Genomic DNA, 25143 nt, shown 5'->3' with positions numbered 1-25143 from the left:
CTGGAGCACGCTCAGGACAGATGGAATTCTCTGAGATGGAATCTTCGCAGAATGTAGCTGCCAAATTCTAACAGGTCTCTACTGACTATGTGCGTATGGAGACTTTTTTGAAAGGCTTATACCTTGATCAAATATAGGTGTTTTTTCACAGGGACAGCAAAACACACATTTCTGACACAAAGGTCACCCCTGCCAATTTCAATTCCCTGCTCCAATGTATGGAGGCACGAGTACTTCTCAACAAAACAGTTGTAAGAAAAAAATTTAAAATGGGCAAAACAATATATTTTTCTCCTAGTCTGAACCATTTAACCATTTATTCTGAAACTTTCCCAAAACATTCAGCCTGAAGCAGACACCTGACAGAAAATTTAAGTCTAAACAGTTAAACTAGATAAAGTTATAAGCAACTGAAAACAAGATCTTATAATAGAAAATGTTAGGCAATCTTAACTACAAACATTGCTACCTGTTCTGCCTATACTATTTTTGCAGAGCATTGGTTTTCCCCCTGTTGGCAAGGCTGCCCCAACTTCTGAGGCATTTGCCTGTGTATATAACACCCACCACCAGCTGTCTCTCTTGAGAGAGAAACAACCCCATCCCACCCCAGTAAACCATTCCATGGGGAGGGGGACGCAGGTGCTTCTGTTGAGCTTCTTAGCTGTCCCTTAGGAGCTACACCAGAGGCTTTTTGGGGAGGTGGATGTATAGATGAATCATTCTCTACTCCCACCTGGGTCTGTGGTGTCAACGGACCAACCAACATGGATGACCCCACAGAGAGAGAATATAATAGATGAAAGGGCCTTGGAACACTTGGGAAAAGTCTAAAATCATTTAACTAAAAATCATGCTAGAAAGGACCCAATATGTTTGAGAACCTTGTTTTGAGAGCTGGTTTCTAGTTGATATGCTTTGAGACTGCTCAAGGTTGTTTTGGTTTTGATTTAAAATGTTTGGGTTAAAAGACTAGTGGAGCTCTCTGGAAAAGACAGCTGTGAGCAGCATAGTAGTTCTAAGTTGATGGACTGAGAAGTATAAAACCCAGAATAACTTGAAAAGGGCAGTTTGTCTTGTGTCTCTCTTTTTTTTTTTTTAAATTTTGCTTCCTCTAACTTTCTGCTCCAACTTAGGGTGTTTAACTTATTCAACCTTAGGTCGTGGTGTTTATCAAATATTATCAATGTACAAAAACCGGTCATACATTTGTGGGTTTGTTTGTTTTTTGCTCATGTGAGGCTATCTGCATTGTCTCCTTCCCCTGGGAGAGAGGAGGAAACTGTCAGGCTGTAGGATTTCATCTCTGATCTAGCCTTTACAACCTGACCTCAGATGTGCTAGAGAACTCTGCATATCCGAGGAGACAGCCACAACTCCAGCCTGCAGCTGGCAACAGTCACCAGCCAACTAACAGTGGACCGTTAAAAAGAGCATCTGTTCTTTCTTCCTCTTCTACTTTCCTGTCTTCTTGTTGTTTATGTTTGTCTAGTCTGTGTTTTGTTGGGGAAAGTGATCTGACAAAACTCAGTTTTGTAAGTGCATTCAGAAGATTTTGATTGTAATATTTAAGAAAGGGGTTAAGAAACAAAGCTGGTTTGGAAACTTGCAATTTTTCCTGCACACTTACTTACATTAGAAGGTTAAATATTTTACATGAGAAGTGAGCCTCAGACTGTGAAAATAACACTAAGCACTGGTTGTGGGGTGCAACAGTAACACCTAAATAATCCATAAATCATGACATTTGAACTTGGGAGCTCTGGCAATGGAATCATGAATCTTTCCTCTTTGAGTTGAACTTAAACCATATCACTTGTTTGCTGGTGGTTAGGTGAGGATTTTCCATAATGGTGCTCGTATTAATTAATTCCCCTCAAGAAGGCTGAGTCTTGCTACCACGTAAAACCCACTGTGGTCCTGCCTCTACCCAGAAGGAGAGGTTTAACTCTTTCCCTGTCAGTCTCTATCCTAAATTTATACTCCATCATAGAAGCATGTAGCACCTCAGATTCCGTCCTAGCAAAATGGACCAGGGCATCCAACTAACAACAAGATTGATTTTAGAAAACTACATGTAGACTATTTGGAGGGCTTTCAAAAGAAGCTTCCAAAACCTCCAGGCTGGGGCCTCTAATACATAGAAAGGTTAAAATACACTGGGTTTTGCTAGTGCGTACAGAGATGCATCTTCAGACAAATGTTGCCAGGATATTACAATCTTCTTTTCTCTTTTACCAACTGACCACAGGTGCTGGAACTCGGGGTGCTGCTGCACCCCCTGGCTTGAAATGGTTTCCATCATATACAGGGTATACAGTTAGGTTCATTGGCTTCCAACACCCCCGCTATGCAAATTGTTCCAGTGCACATGCAACTGACCAGTTTTTCTGTCAAGAGACAGCAAGGATCCAATTCTGCAGCCTTAATAATTAACATCTTGTCACTTTGAAAGAAATAGTAGGTGAGATACATTATGCTACAATAAGTATACATTGTGATTTATGCTACTAATGTACACATGTAATATTTCTTCTATTATAACAACTGATGGCTTTGTTAGGAACATAGGAATTGCCATACTGGATCAGACCCATGGAAGTATAAACCAGGAAAGTATAAAAAAAGCCTCAAATCGGTAGAGGTGGGATAATCTGCCTGTCATGAAGATCTTATCCCTAATAGTTACAGAGACAACACTACGTTCACATATGGTATTAATAATATTGTACTTAATAGCATAATGTATATGGCACTGAATCAATATATATTAAAGCTAGGATGTATTTTGTGCAAGGCTGGCTGGTAACTAGTGCTAAAAATGGAACTACCCCAGGTCAGGAAATAAAGTGAGTGCGTGCAAAGAAGAGAAAGAGAGAGAGAGAGATCATCTTCACAACCCGGCCTGCATAGACCAGTACACGGTAACATTTTAACATAAATTAGAGCTGGTCAGGAAATTGGGAAAAGTTCAAAATTTCTACACAGGAAGGGGAACAGGAAGTCCAGGGTTTTTTTCTTTTCGCCTACAGTGTTTTTTCATTTCCAACTTTTCCTGTCAGTTCCAACACGTTCAAATAGCAAATCGAGATAAGGTCCGCACGCAGAGCCAACATCCGATTCCTAAGTACAAAACACAGCGCCCCGTTCCCCCTTGTGAGGACCGGCCTCCCGCAGGCATCCGCGGCGGCCTCTGAGGACTACGCTTCCCAGAGAGCCTTGCGCAGAGCCGGCGCCGCCGCGCGGCGAGCGGGCCGGGGCGGGCCTGGGCGCCGCAGCGGCTCGGGGTTGGCTGGCGCTGCCGCCCGGTTTGGCTGGGCTCTTTTCCGTTGAGCCGCCGCTGGCGCGTGGGCTCGCGCTTCGGCAGGTGAGGGCGGCGCCCTGGGATCGCTGCTGGGAGGCGGCAGAGGGTGCGGGAAGCGGGGGCCTGGAGGAGGCCAGCGGCTCGGCTCCTGTCGACCCTTCCAGGCTGGTGGGGCAGCAGGGGGCGCTGCTGGGGGCGCGGGGCAGGGACCGGGACCGGGACCGGGACCGGCCGGCGCAGCACAGGGCAATATGAAATATAGGAAATTTCAGAACTCTAGACAGTGGAAGGTGTTGGCTCTCAATAGCCATAAGGATGTTTTTTGAGTGAAAAATCTTAAATGTTTCGCAGGTGTTTGGGTCTCCCCTCTCCTTCCTCCCCCCCCCCCCCAGGAATCTGGGGACCAGTTTCATACAATTGAGAAGGAACTGCAAAAATACTACCCAGTCAGTGGTTTCTGAACATCACTGGGCATGTCTGGCACAGCCTTAGTCATGGTTCTAGCAGGGACCCTTATTCCATACAGCTCACTAGAGAGGTGTTCCTATGTTTTTTCTGTCCTACCTGGCCATATGCTCTCTGCTACTAAAATGTACACTGTTGTCACTTCTGTAGGTGGTGGAGTGAGCACCATGGATTCCTCTCCAGGAATGTCCCCCACCTCCAAAAGGTGAGTATGTCTGCAGCGATCCTCAGACAGTTCCACTGCCTCCCCATTCATTTAGCTTCTAAATTGCTGTCCTGGGACTTGCTCTAACCTCTATCCTATTGCATAGCGCCAATCTTCCTTTTCAACTCGTTACGCTGATGTAACGCCAGTGTCCAATCTCTCCTATCCCATAGTGTTATTACTGTTGCTGTAAGAGTCTTCTCCTCTGCATCTCCTCAACTGTACTCTAATTCAAATAATTTAAAACCATTTTTTTACCCATAAATATATTTCTTATTTTCTCCCTTTGCTATTGTTTGTTTATAACTGTATTATTTAACTCTAAAGAAATGTCATTTACAGTTTGTGTGAAAGCTGCTATACAAAATGGTTGTATTAATGTATCTTCAGCACTCACCTAAGAGATCTGGAGATTAAAGGTCCTGAATTCCTTGGGTTTCTTATATATCAAAAACCTGATGTGAGCAGCAATATTGATAACAGATCCCTAGATGTTCCCATTAGTGTCACCATTACTTTGGTCTCATGCATTCATGAGGCATCTGGCTGGCTCTTGAGGTCTAAGTGTCCAGCCAGGTTCTGGCAATGGATTTGTTTAGAAAATAATTACGTAGTTAAGCTGCTTTCTTATTCTTAGTCCTTTTAGAGTTGACATCTGAAAACCAAGGCAGTCTACTCAACATGGCTACTAAGGGCCAAGTTTTCAGAGCGAAGCCTGAGGTCTGTGTACAGATGCACATCCACATACCAAATTTACAAATTAATGATCCACAAAGCACAGTTTTTGTGCCAAAACTTAGAATCACAATCGCATGTGGATTTTGCATGCCGACATATATATGTGATGTTAGGGTATCCCTAAGTATCCTATTTAGGTGCCAAATACACACATATAAAAGTTTCTCTCTGTCCCTCACTGTCAGAGTGTGAGGGTTTTATTTCTGTGCAGCTTAAAAGAAAGGATGCAGTCTCCTGTTGAACCGGAACTTGTAAAATCATTTCTAGCTGCTGTTGGATCAAGGAGCAGTGATAATCCAGTAGGATGCTGAGAATGTACATTAGACTCAGCAGTCAGACATCTTTTCTGATTGAATGGAGTTTTCTTCTCTCCCTCTTCCTCTTTCACTTCAGTGCTCTGATACTGTCACCTCTGACATCTTTCCCTGCAGACTGACATGGCTTATTGGTACCTCACATCTTTTTCCTCTGAGTGTTTATCCTCTATCCAGTGTCTGTTTTTTGTGTGTTTCAGTCTAGCAGCAGGCTTGTCTACTACCCCCAGTAACCCTTATTCTTTCTCTGCCCCTGCTTTTTCTCAGATTCCCCCTCCCCAGCAACCTTGTCCCATTCCCCTTGACCCTTCTCTCACAAAAACCACTACCCACCCTTTTCCTCCAACAGGCACCTCCTTTCCTACCACACTTGGGTGAGCAAACAGTTCCACACTAAAGAGACAAGGTGGGCGAGGTAATATCTCTTATTGGACCAACTTCTGTTGGTGGGAGAGACAAGCTTTTGAGCTACACAGAGCTCTTCTTCAGATCTGGGAAAGGTACTAAGACCTTCACAACTAAATACAAGATCAAACAGATAGTTTAGCATAAGTACAGGTTTCAGAGTAACAGCCGTGTTAGTCTGTATTCGCAAAACGAAAAGGAGTTCTTGTGGCACCTTAGAGACTAACCAATTTAGTTAATAAGTAGTTAGCACATATTCTAAGGGACCATTCAAGGTGAAGCAGCCTGTTAACACCCCTGTAGCCATAACACCGAAAGGGGGGTTAGTGGTTTACAGATGGTTGTAATAAGCCATAAATCCTGAGTACCTTTCCACACCTGAGGAAGAGTTCTATGGAGCTCGAAAGCTTGTCTCTCTCACCAACAGAAGTTGGTCCAATTAAAAAATATTACCTCACCCACATTGTGTCTCTAATATCCAACACTGCTACAATAACACTGCATAGTTCCACATTAAGGCTCTTGTATCTCCAAAATGCCACACATCCTGTTTTAGTAATTTTGAGCTCAGACTGTTGGAGGCAGAGAAGATATGAACTAAATGTATTGTAGTACTACAGCTAAACACAGTTTTTTTAAAAAAAAGGTGATATCCTTGAAATCAGATTTTTAACATTATCCTAGTGCAGTTATTGTGCGGAATTCAAACTTTGAGAAAGTAATTCTGCCACAAGAACAGTCACCATTGTAAGGTACAGTAAGCTTGTATGAATGAACGGCCATTGGTTCCTTCTTCTTCATTGTTTTAGCAGCATTTTTTGTGTGTGTGTTTTCCACTATTCTGTCCAGATTGACAGCCCCCCATGTCTCCTCCAGATATACCAATTCTCCAACTCCAAGTCAGGGGGATTCTACTCCTCTCCCTTCCATCAGCGAGCGCCTGGCCTTCCTCCGTCCCTCCCGGGAGCTGCTGGAATACTATCGCAAGAAGATCGCTGAGTTTGATGAAGAACACGAGGACCTTTTGAAAAGGCTAGAGAGGTACAAAGGAACATATGATGAGCAGGTAAATAGCTTACTAGTGACGGACTACGTATATACACTGTTGGTTGGCAGAGAAAGGGTTAATACTCTCCTTTAGTTGAAGACTTAACATCGCTGACATAATTTATGAGGGGAATTGCTGGGGAATGTGGCAGGACTGAGCTGAAGGGGAATCACTATGTCTTGAGTCACTAGAATTGAGTGAATTCTGGCCATCTGGTCTCCCAATTTAGGAGCCAGTGGGAAGAAATGCTGACTGTGATAAGACCTTTTGTTTTAGTTTATTGGGCTCTACTTGTGGGAAGCCTCTACTTATTGGGCTCTACTTGTGGGAAGACTTTACGCTGTTTGCGGTTTTCTTAACCTTTGAACACTGGGTTAGATGTTCACCTGGTCTGTTGCACTACCCTTTTCCTTTGCCCTGCACTCCACGGTGGACCTGTGAAGAGTGAATGGTCATTTGGCCAAAATTAATGAGCGTTTTACTGGGACAGACTTTATTTTTATTGCAGTAGCACCTGGGAGCCCCAGTCATGGACCATGACCTCATTGTGCTAGGTGCTGTGCAAACGTCATAAAAATGGTTCCTAGCCCAAAGAGCTTATAATCTAAGTAAAAACTATCCTATAAAATGGAGCCTCTTCTAACAAGCCGGATGATCTCCTAATGCCACACTACATCAAGCAGATGTATAGCTGTGTCCTGTAAAATTGGCACTTTTTCTACTGAGGAGGTGACTAGGAGAGGAGTGATCACCTTTTAAAACATTATACACTGAGCTGCTCATGAATCAGCCATCTCTAAAACAGACTGAGAACCCTCAGGAGATGTAGGAAATATCTCAGTTGCACATCTGGGTCAAAAGTGGGGAAAGGCGCTAAACACTGCAGGTCTCCCAGGATCCTCTCCTACAGGAATGCTCTTCTGAGAGTTAGTTACTTCTCCCCCATGAAAACCATGATCACTGAGCCAGTTTTGTAATTGGTCAGAACACTTATTATTAAACCCTGCAGTACCCCAACCTTAACCCATGGGAGGTTTTTGAGAATAACATCTAGGATAGGTTGCTCCATCTCTTTTAATACTTCATGATCACTTGGATCGAGGCAGAGCATTGCATGGTGGGAGCTACAGTCTCCATGGGCAGGAGCTTGCTGTTGAAGTCTTCTCCAGACAAGCTGCCAATACTGCCCTCTGCAGGTTAAAGTTTGGTGATCCAATTTAAGACTCATTTGTGAACTTGGAAGAATTAGTTTCAGTAAATGTTGATAAATTTATTTCAAGGTACACACACACAAACAGATGAAAAAAAATATTTCCATCAATGATCAAACTTTACAGATAAGCAAAGTAAAGAAAAATGCCACTTGAGAACTTATTAGAATTTGATTTAAGGCTGTTTACTTTGTATGTTTTGACATATGATAATTGATGTTTTAATGGTTATAAAGCTTTAATGTTTTGAATCTTAATGTCTGCTGTCATCAGTGTTGTCTGACGTTCCCCATTCCCATAAGCTCCAGCAACTGTGGAAAATTTAAAAGTGATAAAAATTGAAAAAAATGCTTTACAACATAATTTTACTCATTCCTGAAAACTTAAATTGATAAAAAATAAATTCTGTAGTATTCATCAATTATAAATAAAAACAAAATTCTATCAAGGCTGGTCATTTGACACACTAACAGCTGCTAGTTTTAGATGCAGACTCGGGTCATCTGAGGCAAAAGATGCTCTTTGTCTCTGTTGTCAGTACCATTTTACATGCCCTGTTTTCTCTCCATAGCACAAACTACAGTGGGAAATGCGTCAACGGGAACAGGAGATTGCCGAGTTACAGACGGCTTTGAGTGACATGCAAGTTTACCTCTTCCAGGAAAGGGAACATGTGCTGCGCCTCTACGCTGAGAATGATCGGCTGAAAATCAGGTGCAGGGCTGGAGATGGTGGGGGGAAGAGTTTTCTTTGCTGTTTCTCATGGGTAGGTAGTGTTTCTGGAAGCCACATGAATTAGTAGAGCCATCTTGAAAGCTTTTTGTTCTGTGTCTGTACAGCAGATTGCACAGTGTCCTGCTCTATAACTGCAGCACCTAGGCACTATAGTACAAGTTGTTATTAATCTCACTACGGGTCTAAAGTCAGTGAAAATGGCAAGTGTGCCACACTTCTGAGGATCAGGCCCAATGCAATCCTCCCAAATGCTGAACTGGACAAAAGAAATGCTGCTGTTGCTCCTCCCTTCTATGCAGATCTACTGTACTGACTATTATACAATTATTACAAACTTCCTTTTTTAAAATGTGAAATGACTGTGCTGCAGGACTCCTAGTCTGCTGTACCAGAGAAACCAAGGATCTTGCTGCAGAACACAGGCCCACAAAACAGGGACTTGGTATAACAAAGAGGGAAAGTTTACCAACGGGTCCGGTTCAATCACAAAATCACCTGCTTCAGCTTGGAGGTTCTGGTTTAACTCAACTTGACGTGAGCTTGGCATAATTCTTTAGCTGCATTTCTTCTATGCAGTTTTAGAAGCAGGAAACTCATAGAAAACACAGACCAAAGAGGGCAACTTCTCCGTTTTCCCAGAGCTACCTGTTTTGTCTTCTGGTCAACACCCCCTGTTTGTCTGTGTTAAGGTAATGAGCCTGAATAGGCTCAGCTGCACCAAATTAGCTCTCAGTAGCACATGCCTCCCTAAGATGCTTCTGAACTCCGGATGGGAATTAATCTCAGCAGTTTTTGGTTGGCTTGATGGGGTCTCCTTTTATGTGTGGTGGGTAGTGTTCTTGTGTACCCTCAAACCCTGTATATCCTAAAACCCTGTATATCTATCACATTCCGGATTATCATAGAATCATAGAATATCAGGGTTGGAAGGGACCTCAGGAGGTCATCTAGTCCAACCCCCTGCTCAAAGCAGGACCAATCCCCAACTAAATCATCCCAGCCAGGGCTTTGTCAAGCCTGATCTTAAAAATATCTAAGAAAGGAGATTCCACCACCTCCCTAGGTAAAATTGTGGTGGAATATATGAGCTTCTAAGGCAAAGGAGGTTTCTCAATCTTCTGAAAAGCAGAATAACTACAGGATTGAAGTCTTCCTAACTAGGTCATATTCCCCCTGGACTATGAGCTTTTATTAATAAATTCACAGTCCATGTCCTTTCAGTATCTGCCATCCCTATATAAGCCCATGTACGACTATCAGGCAGTTCTAAAAGGGGAATTCCTCAGTGCACCAGCAATGGAAACTCCTCCCATGCATCTTCAGTGTTAACTGGGTCTCTTGCAGTCTGGCTTAAGGACAACATTGTCTCATGGGCTGTGACAATCTGAAGAACAGGTTAGAGCTGCTCGTTTAACTACAGTAACAAACCTCTAGAGAGAGTACAGGCTTGATGTATTTTGGAATAGAAATGTGCTGATGCTTCTCCATGAATTCCAGGGAGCTAGAAGACAGAAAAAAGATTCAGCATCTCTTGGCTTTGGTGGGAACAGACACAGGAGAAATTACATATTTTCATAAGGAGCCTCCACACAAGGTAAGACCATTCATTGGGAATGCCCGTTTGCCACCTTTCTGGCAGACTTTGCTTTGGGTTCAGCCCCTAGAAGCTCTATGCAGTGAGTTGCCAGAAAATGTGGATGTTTGAAATTCAGCTGGCTTTGTGTTGGTCTGATACACACTGTAATAAACTAGCGCTGGGACTCGAGACACAGAGTGAGGCCTTCCCACTGTCTTGGTAGTTAGTGTTGGGAAATCTGGGTTTCATTTCCTGCGCAGGAGAGCTGCAGAGGAAGTATGTTGTCCTCCAGGAGAGTAAGTGTGCCAAGTTTCAAGAGTGGTGACTCTCCGCAGCATTGTATAGGGGATCTGAAGTTGGGTGTATGTAGTCCCGTTTGACCAGAAAGGTCACGGCTATGATGCACGGCATGAAGGGTGGGCAAAAAGCAGGGCCTCCCATGATGTGAGGGTGCAGAGTGAGACTTGAAATAGTGGGCCAGATTCTCTACTGTTGTCTAGTCCCTCCTGCAGGCTGCCAAGGTGGTGCCCAGCAAGCCTATATAAGCTTCTTTTGTGTATGTAATTGCCTATTCATTTCTTTAAGTCGTGTGTTGCTTGTTTTGGGGCTTGCCCATGCAGGCTGGGCTTCTGTCCCCCATCCTCTCTCCCACACCCCTTTTATTTATTTATTTTGTTTTTAATTTCCTGCCAGAGAGCGTGATTGGCTCCCGGTTGTGTAATCTGCTTTAAAAAAAAAAAAGCTTTAAAAGGCTGCTTGCTGCCATCTTCACTGCTCAGGTTGTGCAAAAGTCCCGGAAAGCAGCCCTGAATTTCCTTTGTGTGTGGGAGCTTTCAGTTGGTTTGGATAGTTTAACTGGCCCTGGCAGAGGCAGTGGGGAAGGGACATGTCCAAAGCTAATTCCTTACTGGCATATTTGTGTCTTGGGGATTGTGGCCAGCTGGTGCAAATGCTGGAGCTGGAGCCATTGCAGAAGCACCATGAGAACGAGGGAACTGTATCAGCTCCCTGATGGCTGCTTTTTCTTCTTGCATTGAGTGGATCTCAGCACACAAGGTAGATCTGGATCAATAGCTGCACCAAGCAGTTAGTTCTTGCCTTTGATTTCTTCCTGGGTTTAAGTGTATGGGTATACGTAGATTTGTTATACATATGTTTCGCAGTGCACCAGTTGGGAAGAGGGTAAGTGGAGGAAAAAAAGCACACTGTTGCTCTTCCTTTCCCTCCCACATCTGAATGCTGGATCTTCTGCTAAAGGCCTTGTCAAGGTTCCTTCCCTACTCTGAACTCTAGGGTACAGATATGGGGACCTGCATGAAAACCTCCTAAGCTTACTTTTACCAGCTTAGGTTAAAACTTCCCCAAGGTACAAATTATTTTACCCTTTGCCCTTGGATTTCCACTGCCACCACCAAACTTTATCTGGGTTCCTGAAAAAACGTAGTTTGGACACATCTTTCCCCCCAAAATCCTCCCAACCCTTGCACCCCACTTCCTGGGGAAGGTTTTGGTAAAAATCCTCACCAATTTGCATAGGTGACCACAGACCCAAACCCTTGGATCTTAGAACAATGAAAAAGGATTCAGTTTCCTTACAAGAAGACTTTTAATAGAAGTAAAAAAAAGAATCACCTCTGTAAAATCAGGATGGTGAATACCTTACAGGGTAATTAGATTCAAAACATAGACAATCCCTCTAGGCAAAACCTTAAGTTACAAAAAAGACACACAGACAAGAATATTCATTCTATTCAGCACAGCTATTTTCTCAGCCATTTAAAGAAATCATAATGTAACACATACCTAGCTAGATTACTTACTTAAGTTCTAAGACTCCATTCCTGTTCTGTCCCCGGCAAAAGCATCACACAGACAAACACAAACTCTTTGTTTTTTTCCCTCCTCTGAGCTTTTTTCCCTCCTCCCAGCTTTTGAAAGTATCTTATCTCCTCATTGGTCATTTTGGTCAGGTGCCAGCGAGGTTACCTTTAGCTTCTTAACCCTTTACAGGTGAGAGGAGTTTTCCTTTGGCCAGGAGGGATTTTAAAGGGGTTTACCCTTCCCTTTATATTTATGACAGGCTTGATCCTGTTCCCATTGAAGTCAGTAAAGACAGGACCAATCCCCAATCATTGAGAACTATACAATGGCGGAAGAGGTGGAAAATGTGATGTTCAAGCAGCCCCATCGCAGTGGGCATCTGCTCTCAACACTGATATTCCTTTTGTAAATGTCCTTACCTTGCTCCTGCTGCACCCATGGGCATGCTGCTCTTTTAAGTCTCTTCCCACCCTTCTAGTATTCATTCTTGATGCGTGGGCTCAGAGAATAGAATGCAGGACGTTCAGGTAACAGATCTGTTTTTGCTCCTGTAGGTCACCGTTCCTCAAAAACCAATCAAATCGAGGGATCCACATGAACGGAGCAATACTTACACTTCCAGAACAGGTACCCCAAAAGTGACTTTCCATACCAGCCAAAAGACAAGTACTTGGAGGGTGGCTGAATATCACGATAGTGCTGGATGTGTGAAAAGCGTACAGTCGCCATGAGCTCCCCAAAGCCAGTGCTAGAATGTTTCCTGCCGTGACTTCTGCTGGAAGATGCTGTGGTGCAGTAGCTGCAAGCTCTTCCTTTCCTTCAGGGCAGCCAGCACATCTACAATATTCCCTGCTGGGCAAAGTCTCACGCATAGGCTCGGAGAAAGGAGTGGAGTAGTTATCTCAATTAATCTTGTTCTCTGCAGCAGGCACTAAAAGAAGCACATCAAAACCAGCAGCAAAAGGAGAGAAACCAGAAAGTCCTGAGAGATATCACAGAGACAATCAAACACTCTTACTGCAGGTAAAAAAGCATTTACTGCTCAACAGATGCAACTTCTGCCCATGCATGGTGTGACACGGGTGCCTTCACTGGAAATGGCAAGGTCAGGGCATGCTGCAAAAGGGAGAACAGATTTTCCCAAAGACCGGTGGTTAACACTCACCAACCAGTCACAAACTGCTGCTGATCCCTACATTGGTTATCAAGGAAAAGGGGGGGGGGGGGGCATGGGAATCACACAGCCCCCTTACTGCATTCCAGTTCTCTGGCTCCCAATCAGCACCTCGGTCCAGTACAAGGAGTTACATCAAAACTCTGCTCACATATACAAAATGTTCTTCTGACCTGAAGAGACAGCCACCTTACCACGTCAGTGTAGGTTTGGATCTTACCCAAAATACCACCCTGCCAGCGAATCCTTTAGTGTCTAAAACTAAAGATTTATTATAAAAGAAAGAACAAGATGAGTTGTTAAATGGTAAAGCAATTTGGTACATACAACAGACTACAAAGTCCATATTGTATCAGGTTTTTAGCAGTGTTGGTGAGTGTGCTGGCTTGAAAGTCCCTCTAGAACATATCCACAGCTTGGATGGGTCGTTCAGTCCTTTCTTCGGAGCTTCAGTTATAGAAAATTTACTCCAGAGGTCGGAAGCGGAATTGAAGACAAAATGGAGAAGATTCAGCTGCCTTTTATATTCTTTTGCCATGAAGCTTGCACTTCCTGTGTTCCAAACACAAGTTTCACAGCACATGGAAAAACTTTAGAGTTTTCTGTCTTAGGCATGCCCATACATGGCTTCCTGGCTCATCAGGTGTGGTCCCTGATCTTTTAATGGGTTTATTATACAGCTGATGTCCCTTGATGGGCCATCAAGCAGGCTAGGTGATGCTTATGGCAATCTGTCTGGGGGTGTCATCCAGATGCATAACACCAGTTTGAAATACAGATATATACCCTATATATCTATAACTCATAATACAAAGGTGATACAGTTTGCCAAGTATGATAATCTGGTTTATGTTTGTAACATTTTTGCAGTTACATCACATGGCATATCTGATCAGATTCCTTGCAATTTTATAATATTGGTGTTCCACATATTCCATACAGCGTCACACATGGGTTTATACAACAGCCAAACATGCTGCTTTCCTATGCCCTCTATCCTTACACTGGGCATGCCCATCTCCACTTTATGCTACCCTGGCAATGCCTCCCACTTACTCCCAATCTATTTAGCTCTCTCTGCAATGGATTTACAAGGGCAGTAAGATTGGCATGAAACAAGAAAAGCTTTTGGGTGATGAGAGCCCCAGGGCTGCTCTAAATTGCAACAGGGGCCAGAATTAGTGATGCACAAAAGTGACTTAAATTCACCTTTGCCCCATCACTTTCCTTCCTGTGCCCAATGCAGGAAATGAATGAAGAATCTGGCCCACCTTCTGTAAAGTGTGTCTCTCACATGGGATAGGGAAATCTGTTACAGGAAACTTCTAGATCTCCAAAGCAGATTGCTCCTAACTTCAAGGCCTGCAGAGAAATTAGACCTATATAATATAGCATTATAGGGCAGGGGGTGTTTTCTCACTGTGTCTGTGCCTAATCTGGAATTTAAACAGGGCTCTCAAGCAGGGCAGCATGCCTGGTGTATGATCTCACTCTATGCCTTCCCTGTGTGCCAATCCAGGTGGAGGCCCTGCAGGCTCAGATGGAAGAGCAGACCCGGTTATCCAAAGAGCAGCTTGATGCACTGCTAGAGGACAGGCGGATTCACGTAGAGGAAGTGCAGGTCCAGCATCAGAGGGACCAGGACAAGATCAAAACCCTGACAGATAAGTGAGTGCAAGAGAATGGTTCTGGTTTAATCGTGGCAGGAAACCCAAAATATAAATATCACCTATAGGTTTGCAACCTAAGGGCTTGGCTACACTTACATTTTATAGTGCTCTAACTTGCTGGCTCAGGGTGTGAAAAATCACCCCCCTGAGCGCAGCAAGTCAGAGCGCTTTAAAGCGCTAGTGTAAATGGGCTCCGAGCGCTGGGAGCCGGGCTGGGAGCTAATCCCCTCGTGGAGGTAGAATACTAAGAGCACTGGGAGAGCTTTCTCCCAGCACTCGCACACAACCGCACTTGCACTTCAAAGCGCTGCCGCAGAAGCACTCCCACGACAGCGCTTTGAAGTTTCCAGTGTAGCCATGCCCAAATAGGCAGAAAAGCAGAGTATTTGGTCAGTTGCTTGGTATGTAATTGATTGAATAAACTAAAAATCCTCTTTCATCCCTGGAGAACTTGGCCCTTGAAAGTATGCAAGGGAAGCTCCTGGCCTCTCTCATCCCATGCCCACTCCAACTCCCAGTGAGAGTACAGGTGAATGATGAAGGGAATTGGGGAAGGCAGTGATATTATTACTTTAGTTCAATCCCTGTCTTCAGGCTCCATCAGACTCAAAACCTGCTGTATGAGAGCACGCGTGACTTCCTTCAGCTGAAGTTCGATGCACGAGCCAATGAGAAATCATGGATGGCAGAGAAGGACTGTCTGTTGAGGAAGCTTGATGTAAACAGGGATCAGCTTATCATCAGCAGGGAGCCAGAGAGAGAGAAGAAGAAGAAGGAGAGAGACATCAAGCCGATTTCTCAAGCAGAGAGTGAAATGTGGAAAGCACAGAGTGGAGAACTCAAGGTAATTGCTGTTCCCTTGGAAAAGAAATCCACCTGTTTATGGATGGAGGTTTGAGAGAGTCTAGGATTGGATCTCACCATGGTACTTTACTGAGAAACTGGTGTTCCCTGTTTTAGAGCGGGAATTCTCCATCCCAGGATACATTTGTTATGCTGACTGAGGCATAGAAAGATGCACTTTACAGGGAATGTTGTTGCTTATTAACTTTAAAGAGAAAATGCTATGAAGCCAGAACTCTGTTAGTTTATAATGGTGTTTCACGGGGTTTTGTCTCACAAGACTAATATCCCCCACTCCTTCCACACCCAAAACAAGCATGTAGCTCCTCAGCTTGTTCCACCTGCCAAGTGGCATATCGTTGCACAGCTCTCAAGCTCTTTATTAGGACTAGATATTTCCAAGCATGAAATGGGCAACCATCCTTTGGAATAAATTCTGCTGACTGTTGGTAGTAAGAACACTCTGTGTTTTGCCTGCTGTTGTGAGAACACTGCTTTTTTGGGAATAATGCCACTCACAATTCTGCTGCTCCCATCCAGCTGTCAGGTTTTTTTTCCTTCAGCCACTAATGTACTTGAAGGGAGAACCATGGGAACTTGTACTGCCCTCATATTACATGTACCCATAATAGTTTACTAACCACAGTATATACCTGAAGTAATTCCTTTATCCACCATTGAAATGCAGCCACCTCTGAGATGGAGAGCAGCAATCAAACAGAGGTGAGATGGGGAATTTTTGACTGAGGACAGTGGGACCAACCCTTGCTTTTTTGTTTTTATTTTTTTTAAAAGGGTTGTGGGTTCTAATGACTACATGGTGGCTAGAACCATGTTTGTTTTGTATTTTAATGTCTCATCTGAACAGAGTTGATCCTGTAATTTGAAAGAGTTTTGGCATTCTTAGATCTCTAATCTTTCTTGTCTGGCTACCTCCACCAACTCCAATTTCTAGGGTTACTCACTTGGTTATTTTCTGTCATGATATCTCCACCAAAGAGCACTCACGGAGTTGTGACAATTTTCTTGCGTCCCACCTTTGTTCTTTAGGGAGGGAAGTGCTGTGTGTACTGGCTACCTGCCTCCAGCATCTATTAATGCTAATTCTTTCTCCTGGGCTCCAGTCCTTACAGGAGCAGCTAACACAGGTGCATCGATTGGCAGATATGTACCGAGAGCAGTGTGTTGCTCTGGAGGGTGAGCTGGCTAGAATTCGTGAAGAAGGAGATGTTGGCCGAGAGCTTTTCAAGGTAACTCCTCTGTCTGCTGCTGCGGGATGGGTTTGCAGCCTCTTGGGGCTGTCTGATTTCCCCTTCTCCATATTCATGTTTGTTGATGGTGCCCTTCCCTACAAATTCTATTGTGCTTTCCTATCCCCAGGAGCGCTCAGAGAAGATGGGGAAGCGTTTGCGGCTAATGACCCAACGATATGAGGCCCTGGAGAAACGACGTAGCATGGAGGTGGAGGGCTTCAAGAATGACATCAAGCAACTTAGACAGAGGTTGAAGGACATAGAGAAACAGCTCTTCAAGGTAATAATTGATCATCTTTGGGGCAAGGGCTGAGATGGTATTGGCCCAGCGGGTGGGGGGAGAAGTGTCAGGGTTGAATATTCAAATCTTTGGAGCCTAAGTTATTGGAAATTCCTGTTTTTTCTCACTTGGGTCTTTAGAGACTTGTAACATATGGTACCTTTCAGTGTTATGGAAAGTTACAGGTTATATGTATATTGTGAAGAGAAATATTCATAGTTGTTAATTGAATAGGCATCCAGATTACTAGAGATTGGTGTGATTATACAGTGGATGTAGTTAAGGCACCTAGTTATGCTACTTCTTTAAGGCTTTTCATCTGCTATCTCCAAGCACTTTACAAAATCTGATTCTCCCAACACAATTGTGAGGCAAGTAAGTATTAACTGCAGAAGTATATTCTGTCTGGAGTGTTGCAGACCTGTTTGGCTTTTCTCCTGACAGTTCTAGATATTGATTCTGCTCTTAGTGAAGTCAGTGAGAGCTTTGTCATCAAGCTCAGTGGGAGCAGACCTGAGTACTTGGTGCAAAGAATTAGGGCTCAAAGTGCAGAAGTAAGTTCAGCTGGTCATACATTGAATATAATGACTTCGGGAATATCCTGCTTAGCAAGGGTTATTCAAATGATACCACAAGAAATGGTTAACTTGCAGAAATTAAAAAAAGAAAAGGAAATGGTTAATCAAATCCACGTCAATACCTAGTTAATTATTTCAGCCTAATTGTATTGTTCTATTCTTATTACATCCATGACCACAAGGGGGTGCATTAATAAAATACAACATACAGGCTAGACCAATGGTTCCCAAAGTGGGGTTCGTGAACCGTTGGGGGGTTCGCAGAACGTTACAGGGGGTTCACCAGAAAAATTTCACTAATGGCGGCCAGAGGACCCCGGACATTGGAGGCAGCAGGTGGGACCTGGTTGCGGGGCCGGCAGCCCGAGCCCCAGCAGTCTGCGGGGCTGGCAGCCCGAGCTCCGTGGAGCTCAGTTGACCGGGGTGATCGTGGGGCTCCTGCTGCTGGACCCCACTGGAGTGCGGAGCTGGCAGCCCAGACCCCGGCGCAGGGCCAGTAGCCTGAGCCCTGTATGGGAAGGGCGGCAGCTGAGACCCCAGGTGCGCAGGTGGCAGCTCAGACCTCTGTCCTTGTCAGACAGGGGAAGTTGGCATCGAGGGTAGAGTGAGCAGGGGCCATGCTGTATGTGGGGGGTGGTCCAAGCTAACTTGTCCCTTGCAGGGCACCCTCCTAGGGACGGACCTTGTGGCGGAAGTAAAGCTGTTTGGAAAACAATCAAACTGAGTGTTCCAGTAATCTTCATGACTTCCTGGCAGAACATAAACTTCAGTTGGATCAGTGCAATAAAACCAATATAATTGCACACCTAAAAGGACTTTGCACAACTTTCAGGGAATACTTTCCAGCTATGTCAGGCGATAATGACTGGATCTGCAACCCTTTTGAGGATACCACTTTCTCAACACCGATATTGAACACTGAGGAAAAAGAGAAATTGACTGAGATGTCCTGTGATTACGAACTGAAAAGGAGTTTCAGAAATCTGTCATTGATCAACTTTTGGCTGAGTTTAAGAAATGAGTACCCCCTTCTGGCAGAAAAAGCTGCTGTAGTTTTGTTACCATTTTCAACAACATACTTATACGAGAAAGCGTTTTCTTCCTATGCACATCTGAAAACCAAATACAGAAACAGACTTGATACCGAACCAGACCTGAGACTTTCTTTCTCCAGTGGTTCCAGACTTCCAAGAGTTATGTAGAACAAAGCAAGCGCATCCATCACACTGAGGAAATATAAATCCCTGGAAATATTCATTTTTAGGAGGGGGTTCACAAGATTTTACAATTTAGTGAAATGGGTTCGCGGGCTGTTAAAGTTTGGGAACCACTGGGTTAGACATAACAACCATGATCCTAAATCATTCTGGTTATTCTAGATCAAAAAGAACTGTTCGATAACCAAATGCAGTCTTCTGCCAAGGCAAGAAGATATCCTCACTACCACCTGTAGAGGATGTCTCCTGAGACTACGATTGAGACTTAAGTACAAAAAAGCTGGGTAATAAATATATAATTTGTCACATTTTAATGAGTCCTTTTAAATTATACTGGAAATGATTTGTTAAACAGCTGACCATTTACTGATACATTTCAGGTTACACTTTAGAGATCCCTCTTACATTGCACTGGTAGGACACCCCCATGATACTAACAAGACACTTCCATTATCTACACTCCATCCTAGAGCTTCGTTCCATGTATGATGTCAGGGCAGCTCAGACACACTGTGGTTGTAGTTCCCCTTGCTAGGTACAATGAATCTCCTTTGGACAGGATTGCTCTCTTCATAATTTTCTCCAGATCATACACCACATACCAAGTCTTTCTGGTTTTATTTTTTTTTCCCTCTCTCTAGGTGACCATGAACATTGGCCCAGACCAGGACCTTGCAATTCTGCATGAGGTCCGCCAAGGGAACAGACGAACAAGGAAAATTCAAGGGGAGCTAAGAAACCTAAAGGCAAAAATCTACGGCTTGGAGAACGAGTTACGGATCTGCTGACACAGATGTATGACCCAGCACAACGGTGCACAGAACATGACCAGTGCTAGACTAGGAAGGTCACATTCTCAAGGAAAACTTCCATAAATCTGCTTTCCAGCATCCTGTGACAGAAGCTTAAGAACACGTAACCTGCTGTGAATCAACAGTATATCAGTGTGCTGTGGGGCTTGGATAGTTTGTGGAATTTAATGCTAGGTTGCGGGGGGGCGGGCATTCCTTTCATCTTAGCATGCCTTGCTCTACTACCTTTCCTAATGATGAGATCATTTGTAGATTGTATCGAAGTCCTCTTGTAACTTATATAATGTTTCTATAGGACATGGTTACAGCCTCTAGGCACCTTCACCTACTATGAGCACAGGGCAAAATGTACTGTTGTCCAGAATGCAGCCAAACACAACAGAAGCTACATGTGTAACTAATAATCATGGAGAGGAACTAGTCCTCCAGGACTCAAGTGTTCTCTCCTGTTGCTGTTCTAGAAGCGAGGGACTGTATAAGGCCCTGTTCTACAGTAATGGGAACTGTATTAAGAAAAGCAGTTTTTAAACAAAGACAAACCCTAACCCTAAACATTATTATGATGTCTAATGCACCCAGGACATAATTTGCATTTTCTAAACAAGATACCTACTTAATCTAGAAAGTGTCTATTTAATTCTGCCTAAACACTCTGAAGTCCTATATATCCAGGGCAGCATAACCGTGTTTTCAAATTGCTTCTCTTCCCATGATTCTCTGCCAGCCTGGACAGGCCAGAAAGGGAAACATTCACATTATGAAGCTCTTTCTTTTGTGAGATCTCTTCTCAAACTTCCACCAACCTTCTCTTACCCCCCACTCCAAAGCTGTGTCGCCTCTAATGCCTTTTTTCCCTCAAAGGTCCCACTCTAGGCACCATCAGTTCATCTCCCCCAGTGGTGGAAGTCCTGATATAGACCAGCCATTGCCCTTTTAACTGCCAGTGTTGTCTAACCCTACAGCTCTGAACAACACAGTGGCTAAACTACTAGCAGCCACTGGCACCTCTCACTGCTGCGGGATATAAATGGGCAGTAACAATGGTGGAAAACTTCTGAAGGAGCATAAAGGCTAGAGCAGTTGAGGCCAGAGAGCTTGTTTATACTATAAATACAACCCTGGTTGCATGACCCTTGTCCCCAAACCAACTAACAAGATGATTTCAGTTTGGAGTATCGGCTAGACCTTAGCAGTAGTTTGTAACTAGTCTAAAGCCTAGTTGTATTTGCAGGGTATACAGTCCTTTATTTGTAATCCAGCATATTGTAACTTAAACTCACCACCTTACTTCTTCCTACACACAAACTAAGGGAAGAAGACTTACCCTGTTTATAAAGATGTCTCAGTGCCTTGATAGAGTTTCTTGCTGTAACTCTATACCATTCTTGCCAAATGTGATGCCAGAAAGCTGATCCCTTTCTGGGATTTCTGGCATACCCCACCAGGGCCATGAATTTTTTTTTTTTTTTACTGGACAAAGAATCAATTTTTGTGATTTTTATTTTTTTTAATTTTTGTAATCCAGACTTTTACAATTAAAAATGAAGTTGGAAGATTCCTTGTCAAGGGGTTCCCTTTCTTCTCTCTTTGAAGGGTGTGGCTAACACAGGTGCCTCCTCCCCGTTCCAGTCAGATCTACTGCTAGCACTCCTGGGATAACTATAGCCAACCTTAGTCAGGCTGGTGGGTGGTAGCCAAAGTGGGTCCTGGCTCATACTGTGTGTGAGAGGAAGGTGAGGCAAAGGGTCCTCTTGCACTGGTGCCTTCTCTTTGTAACAAGCTTGCTGCGTCTGACAATACCTGCAAATTAACCAGGTGGGTGGGGGCATATTCCTGTGGCTAGAGGTCCTAATAGTCTCACCTTACTAAACAAGAGTTCCCTTAAGTCAATGGGAGTTCTCATATGCTCTCACTGTGAGTTAGGATATCAAAATCTGGCTCCTGATGGTCTTACTGCAGCACACTGTGTAATGGAATATTAACTGCTTGTGCTGCAGCTTCCACCTACCTTAAGTTTTTGCTCATAAGAAGTCAGCACAGCAGTTTCCTGAGCTTTGTCAATTTGTCAAATTCCTCCGAGTTAAGGAATTGCTCATCGCGTTTGATATTTGCATTTCTTCACATGACAGCCAGTAGATGCACGTTGTTTAATCCCGGGTTATTTAAATACATGTTTCTCTCTTCACAGCTCCCTATTTCCAGTACTGAATGTCATGTGAAAGGCAAAACCCAGCAGCGAGGCAATGGCCCTGTGCGTACGGCAAAGCAAACCTCACGGTACTGCTGTGCTACCAAGGCATCTATCCAGCAAAACCCAAGTGCTGCCCAAGCTAAGTGAGCTGTAGCTCACGAAAGCTTATGCTCAAATAAATTTGTTAGTCTCTAAGGTGCCAAAAGTGCCACTCCTTTTCTTTCTATTTTCAGTGTGTCCCTGGGACGTGAACCCCTCCCCGCTGCAAAAGTTATACTAATGTTGACTCTGTAAATCCCTTTCTTTATTTTGGAAACTGTCATAGGTCACCTCCAAGGGCAGAAGGCACAAAGTGTTACTTTTGTTTTTCCTATATCTGATAAATTCATGTGATGTATATTTAAAAGCATTGCTTCCAATGTCCGTTTCCAAAACAAACCAAGCCAGGGGCCCAAAGCTCAAAAGTGACTCTAAATAACCGATCACTGTGCCACTGACAGATCACAAAAAGTAGTAGCCAATGGGGAATCATCATCAAATGGGAGTGTTTCTGGTGGGGTTTCATGGGGAAAGGTACTAGGCCAAATGTATTTAACATCGTAATCAATGGTCTGGAAGTAAATATAAAATTACTGCTGATAAAATTTGCAGATGACACAAAGTCTGGCAGAGTGGTACATAATAAGGAGAAGGCCATCAGACAGACCCATCAGGACTGGTTGGTAAACCAGACCCATTCAAGCAAAATGTATGTTATTACAGCCAAATGCAAAGTTATCTAACTAGGAACAAGGAATGCAGGCTATACCTATAGAATAGGGGAACTGTATCCTGGAGAGCAGGGACTTTGAAAAGGATTTAGGGGTCAGAGTAGAGCAGCACAAGCAACTCAACATGAGCTCTCAGTGAAATCCTGTGGCAAAAAGAGCTAATGATGTGATCTTTGAATGTATACGCAAGGGATTAGTGAATAGGAGTAGAGAAGTATACAGCATTGGTGAGACTGATACCAGAATATTGCGTACGATTTTGGTATCCACATTTTAAAAGGGATGTTAAAACATTGGAGAATGACTATTTTTATGGCTATAGTCAAGAAAATGCCTTGCAGTGAGACCTAAAGATCTCCATCTGTTTAGCTTCTCAAAAGAAGATTGAGAAGTGACTTGATTACAGTGTGTAAGTACCTTAACAGGCAGACAATACCAAATACTAAAGGGCTCTTTAGCAGAGAAAGGCATAACAGAACCCAGTGGTTGAAAACTGAAACCAGACAAATTTAAATAAGATGCAAATCTTTAACAGTGAGGGTGATTAACCATTGAAGCAAACTATCAAGGGAAATGGTGGATTCTCTCTCTCTTGATGTCTTCATATCAAGATTGGATGCCTTTCTGGAAGATATGCTTTAGGCAAACAAGTTATTGGGCTCCATACAGGGGTAACTAGGTGAAATGTAATGGCTTGTGATACACAGGAGGTCGGATTAGATGACCTAAGGGTCTCATCTGGCCTTAAACTCTGAATTTTCTATAAGATTTTTTTTCAGCAATCATGCAGTTGCATCTCTATCAACAACATAATATAGAGCCATTACCTCAGCTAACCTGCTCAGAGCAAGTTTACGTGACTCAGAGGTAAAAACACCGGTGTCCAGTCTATGCTACTGCTTACACCTTTGGTAGCACTGCTTTGGAAAAGCACTTACAAATTTTGTTAGTGTAGATGGACCTTGTGCATGCAGTCCAGCATTCAGGAGCTGGAATGTACCAATCCAGTAATCATAAACAACTCTATGATAACGCAAGCAGACACTTCAACAGGATATGAGACTGAGCTCAGTTTTAACTTTTAAAGCCTTTAATTGACTTTAAGATCCCCTCCTGAACGTCTTTCCTGTACAGTTAGATTTTTGCATATTATGAGATGGTGTAGGGGGTTCAGATAATTTCTTATAACACAGATGTATTTAATAGTGTCTGTTATAGCAAAATACATAGATAGGATCCTGGCCAGTATGCAGGTCAGGTTCTCCCACATTCAAAACTGCATAATCACTAGAGTTAGTTGAAAATTTTCAGTTGATTTTTTTTTTAATTGACAAAAGGCCTTTTTAAAAACAAAAAATTGTATGAAAGATGGCTTCAAAAAGTTTGACGCTATTTTGTGCTAATATTCATGTCACTCTGACTTGTAATTCTACCCCTGTTTTCCCCTTGGAAAATGGCACAGCCTAAACAGCCAATCCCAAGCTTGTGGGCCAAGTTGCCACGGTACACAGCTTTAAGATGTCCTACTAGCTGGGATTCTGCACCACATATTTAGTTTACAGCAAGGGTGGAAGGGACATGGGGTTGGAGATTATAGTGACCTGCAAAATAAAAACAAGTGAGGCTTTCACTTGTGCCCATTTTTAGTGCAAGGCCTGAGCCAAAAAGGGAAAGGTGATTTTTCCCTATTTGCATTTCCCCTTGGTGCAGGCCTTCTCTGCTCTGGAAGCCTCCTTGGTGAATGAAGAACTAGTAAAACTATGACAGGTTTCAGAGTAACAGCCGTGTTAGTCTGTATTCGCAGAAAGAAAAGGAGTACTTGTGGCACCTTAGAGACTAACGAATTTATTTGAGCATGAGCTTTCGTGAGCTACAGCTCACTTCATCAGATGCATACCGTGGAAACTGCAGCAGACTCTATATATACACAGAGAATATGAAACAATACCTCCTCCCACCCCACTGTCCTGCTGGTAATAGCTTATCTAAAAGCCATTTCCAGCACAAATCCAGGTTTTCTCACCCTCCACCCCCCCACACAAATTCACTCTCCTGCTGGTGATAGCCCATCCAAAGTGACAACTCTTTACACAATGTGCATGATAATGAAGTTAGGCCATTTCCTGCACAAATCCAGGTTCTCTCACTCCCTCACCCCCCTCCAAAAACCCACCCCCATACACACACAAACTCACTCTCCTGCTGGTAATAGCTCATCCAAACTGGCCACTCTCCAAGTTTAAATCCAAGTTAACTATGCCATCACAAGTGACTGAATGCTGAGCAACTGATAGGACAAAGGATTTTTAGGCAGATTTAAAACTTTTTTATTGGTAGCTTTTTGTTAATCGTTCCAGTGACTAGTGAACTATCTGAAGAAAGGACCTCTTTGCTGAAGTGTCTGATAAGCTGCTCACTCAGTTAAGTTGTACAAATGCATGCTTTGAACCCCCCATACTAGCAGTCAGGCTGCATACTCAGGGCCTCTAGACAGGAATTGGATGGTCACTTAAACTGAGTAAAGGCCATGTCT

General features: G+C 43.5%; 1 protein-coding gene across 3 annotated transcripts; it reads left to right on the top strand.

Moving 5' to 3' along the window:
• Nucleotides 1–3239: 3239 nt before the first annotated feature.
• CCDC77 (coiled-coil domain containing 77) lies at nt 3240–21202 on the top strand. Of its 3 annotated transcripts, none has more exons than XM_077827497.1 (12): nt 3240–3367; nt 3920–3974; nt 6308–6497; nt 8262–8404; nt 9923–10019; nt 12377–12449; nt 12748–12845; nt 14516–14664; nt 15261–15510; nt 16634–16759; nt 16890–17042; nt 19479–21202. In XM_077827497.1, the coding sequence occupies exons 2-12, from the start codon at nt 3937–3939 to the stop codon at nt 19623–19625; spliced, it is 1464 nt and encodes a 487-aa protein (XP_077683623.1). In that variant the 5' UTR covers nt 3240–3367; nt 3920–3936; the 3' UTR covers nt 19626–21202. The 3 variants fall into 3 exon arrangements, with proteins under 3 accessions (XP_077683623.1, XP_077683613.1, XP_077683605.1); XM_077827487.1 differs by having other exon boundaries at nt 6281–6497; XM_077827479.1 differs by lacking the exon at nt 3240–3367 and having other exon boundaries at nt 3877–3974; nt 6281–6497.
• Nucleotides 21203–25143: the final 3941 nt, after the last annotated feature.

Source organism: Eretmochelys imbricata, chromosome 1 (assembly GCF_965152235.1).
Source record: "Eretmochelys imbricata isolate rEreImb1 chromosome 1, rEreImb1.hap1, whole genome shotgun sequence".
NCBI lineage: Eukaryota > Metazoa > Chordata > Testudines > Cheloniidae > Eretmochelys > Eretmochelys imbricata.
Note: the sequence above shows the minus strand (reverse complement) of the source record. Positions and strands in the feature narration are given on the sequence as shown.

What these genes read in the sequence shown, in the direction of transcription:
- CCDC77 (XM_077827479.1), top strand. Translation starts at nt 3,877, where the DNA reads ATGCTCTCTGCTACTAAAATGTACACTGTTGTCACTTCTGTAGGTGGT. An exon ending in ATAAGGAGCCTCCACACAAG is followed by an intron (nt 10,020 to 12,376) that starts GTAAGACCATTC and finishes TTGCTCCTGTAG; the next exon opens with GTCACCGTTCCTCAAAAACC. An exon ending in ATCAAACACTCTTACTGCAG is followed by an intron (nt 12,846 to 14,515) that starts GTAAAAAAGCAT and finishes GTGCCAATCCAG; the next exon opens with GTGGAGGCCCTGCAGGCTCA.